This window comes from Triticum dicoccoides, chromosome 3B (genome assembly GCF_002162155.2).
Source record: "Triticum dicoccoides isolate Atlit2015 ecotype Zavitan chromosome 3B, WEW_v2.0, whole genome shotgun sequence".
Classification (NCBI taxonomy): domain Eukaryota; kingdom Viridiplantae; phylum Streptophyta; class Magnoliopsida; order Poales; family Poaceae; genus Triticum; species Triticum dicoccoides.
The window spans coordinates 840,883,372-840,886,107 of NC_041385.1; the positions used below are offsets into that span (position 1 = coordinate 840,883,372).

The 2,736-nt window shown below is 43.7% G+C and overlaps 1 protein-coding gene across 1 annotated transcript; it reads left to right on the forward strand.

Annotated features, from left to right (window-relative positions):
• The first annotated feature begins 1,483 nt into the window (after positions 1 to 1,483).
• LOC119282589 (abscisic stress-ripening protein 1-like) lies at positions 1,484 to 2,218 on the forward strand. Its single transcript, XM_037562761.1, has 2 exons — positions 1,484 to 1,711; positions 1,827 to 2,218. The coding sequence occupies exons 1-2, from the start codon at positions 1,580 to 1,582 to the stop codon at positions 1,977 to 1,979; spliced, it is 285 nt and encodes a 94-aa protein (XP_037418658.1). The 5' UTR covers positions 1,484 to 1,579; the 3' UTR covers positions 1,980 to 2,218.
• Positions 2,219 to 2,736: the final 518 nt, after the last annotated feature.

Here is a 2,736-nt window from a genome sequence, read left to right on the forward strand (position 1 = left end):
AATTTTAGATCAAAGTAGCTTAGTTTTAGGCTGTTCATCGTCTTGACTTCGCGACAACGATGGCGACGCTCAATAAAGTTTCTTCAGATCGAACTCTAATGAGGCGATCGGTCCTATGGTTGAGGATTGATTTGGAATCCAGCCTGTTCAAGCAAGGATGGGCGGTGACGGTGACATCCTCGTGGTGGACCTGTGTCCTCGAGCTCCGTCGTTGTGACGGTGTTTGCTACAGTGCCGACGCGGAGCTTAGGAGATAGTTTAGGAGCAAATGCAGATTATGGCCTGCATCGACAACACTAGGCTCCTTGGCTGCATCCATATCCTTCAACAGGTTCTGAGCTCGGGTGATTGGTGCGGTCGCAGTTGGGCTCCTCTTCAGGTCCCGCTCTCACTGCAAGACTTGCTGCCATTGATCTTAAAGGTCTTAAACACGTCCGAGTAGTTCATTTTAGTATCTAGCCAGCTTGACGGCTGACCGTCACAGTTTTTGTTGTGCTGCATCACGATACGGGCTTTCGATGAACAATTTCTTTTAATTTCTAGTACATAAGCACATTTGTTTTATAAGATGAACAATTTTGGATTACATGATGAATGTTTTCTGAAATACATGATGAACATTTTTAATATATGATAAATATTATTGGATTACACACTTGATTTTCTAAATAAATTTTCAATTGCATGACGAACAATTTTTAATTCGCAACGGAACATTTGTAATTATTGTAGTTCCTCCTTAGCCGAGCTACTTCATTCAAAAAAAAAATTTACATTCAAAGGAAAGGATGCTGCTTTTTTTTGCATGGAAAAAGGGATGCTGCTACTTTGTCTGTTTGCTGCATGGATGAAAACATTGTACAACCCCGGTTTACGTTACACAGCAGGGAGTAGTAATTTTCAGGTACACGCTATGTATGCATGTTGACCGGGTAAGAAAATCAAAGACGCCTTAGCCGTGTTGTTGCACGTACCGATCGACGCGGTTAAGCTAGCGAACACGGCCAAGCTGTTAAATGTTATTACAAGCTACTCCCTCCATTCGGAATTACTTGTGTCGAAAATGAATGTATCTAGAACTGAAATACGTCTAGCTACATTCATTTCCGCGACAAATAATTCCGAACTGAGGTGTAGCTTTTTTTGCGGGAAACTTAGTAGTACAAGCTAGCTAGTTGTATATGTCACTTTCAATCACAAGACAACGTACAAGAGAGCTAATGTGCGGCACGTACGTGTACATACTAGTATGTGAGAAAGCATAGCCAAAAACCAGTAGTACTAGTCAACTAAAAAAGGAACTAAAAAAAAACCTAAAACTAGTGGTGCATGCTCGAAAAGTATTGGAAAAACGCGTACGTAGGTGTTGTGTTGCCTACTCGTGAAGGAAGCTCGGGCGTTTGCCTCCGTGCACAAGGCTATAGCACTATATAAGGTCACGCCCGGCCCTAAGGCCAAACACTTCACAACCCACAAAATAACATACTGATCAGATCATACACACCGCCGGCCCGTGGATCACTTCACTCCATCGCTGTTCCATCCATTGCTGTCCTCTTTGAAAGCTGCTAGTTCGTTAATGGGGCGCCACAGCAGCAATGCCAGCAAAGCCGAGGACGGCGGCGAGCAGCACCGCAAGGAGGAGAAGCATCACAAGCACATGGAGCAGCTCGCCCAGCTCGGCGCAGTGGCAGCCGGAGCGTACGCGCTGGTATAATATCTGCATTATTATTTCCTATCCCCTTGCTATCACAATCTTTTAGTCTTAAGACGTATTGTATCTACTTATAGATACTTAACGTCTGGAATTTGTGTTGATACTGCAGCACGAGAAGCACAAGGCGAAGAAGGACCCGGAGAATGCCCGGTCGCACAGGATCAAGGAGGAGATCGCAGCCACGGTCGCCGTTGGTAGCGCCGGTTTCGCCTTCCATGAGCACCACAAGAAGAAAGACGCCAAGAAGCACGGCCGCCATTGATCTTGGCACATATATATACCATCCATAGGCGGCAGCAGTCTAGCTACTTATACGGTTACGAGGTTTCCATTGTTGTCTTTTTCCAGGGTGTGTTATTCTTCACTATATGTACGTCTATTCTATAGTATATGCACTGTTTATAGCTACCTAAAAGTTGCTGCCCTTGTTCGTGGTACACTATATGTACATCTGTCCTTGTCCTAAAGGTTTATCATGCATGTATCTATCAATGTAGTATGAATCGAGCATGCCTTTTTTTTAAGTAGTATAATTTTTTTTTTATGGAAAGCCAAGTCTTTGTTTTTTTTTTGCAGGGAAAGCCAAGTCTTTGTTGCTCAAACGTTACATAGTTTGGAATACAAAAGATATCATGGGGTTGCACCAGCCAAACATGGCGGCCCCGAGCTAATGTTAAAGAGTACATGGCTAATGAATGGGCTTCAAAGTTATAAGCTCGTCCCTCGTAACGAAATGTGCAATTGAAATTCTGTGATCTCAACTTGATTTCTTTGATAATTTGCCCAAAGCCTCCCTGTGACCTCTTCTCAGTGTACATTGCAACTTGGTTGGAATCTGTAGCTACTACAATGCTCTGAAGGAGGAGATCATTAGCCAAAGGGAGAGCCTCCGTACATGCAATGGCCTCTAGTTTTGCCACATGTCTCACACATATACAACAAGTGACGATGATCCCAGATATTGGCCATTTGAGGTAGTATAAATATATGATCGAGCATGGATCGATGAGCCTCTTCAC

Excerpts from the sequence above, each read along its gene's own strand:
- LOC119282589 (XM_037562761.1), top strand. The coding sequence starts at position 1,580 with ATGGGGCGCCACAGCAGCAATGCCAGCAAAGCCGAGGACGGCGGCGAG. Across the intron at positions 1,712-1,826 it reads CAGCCGGAGCGTACGCGCTG|CACGAGAAGCACAAGGCGAA; the intron begins GTATAATATCTG and ends TTGATACTGCAG.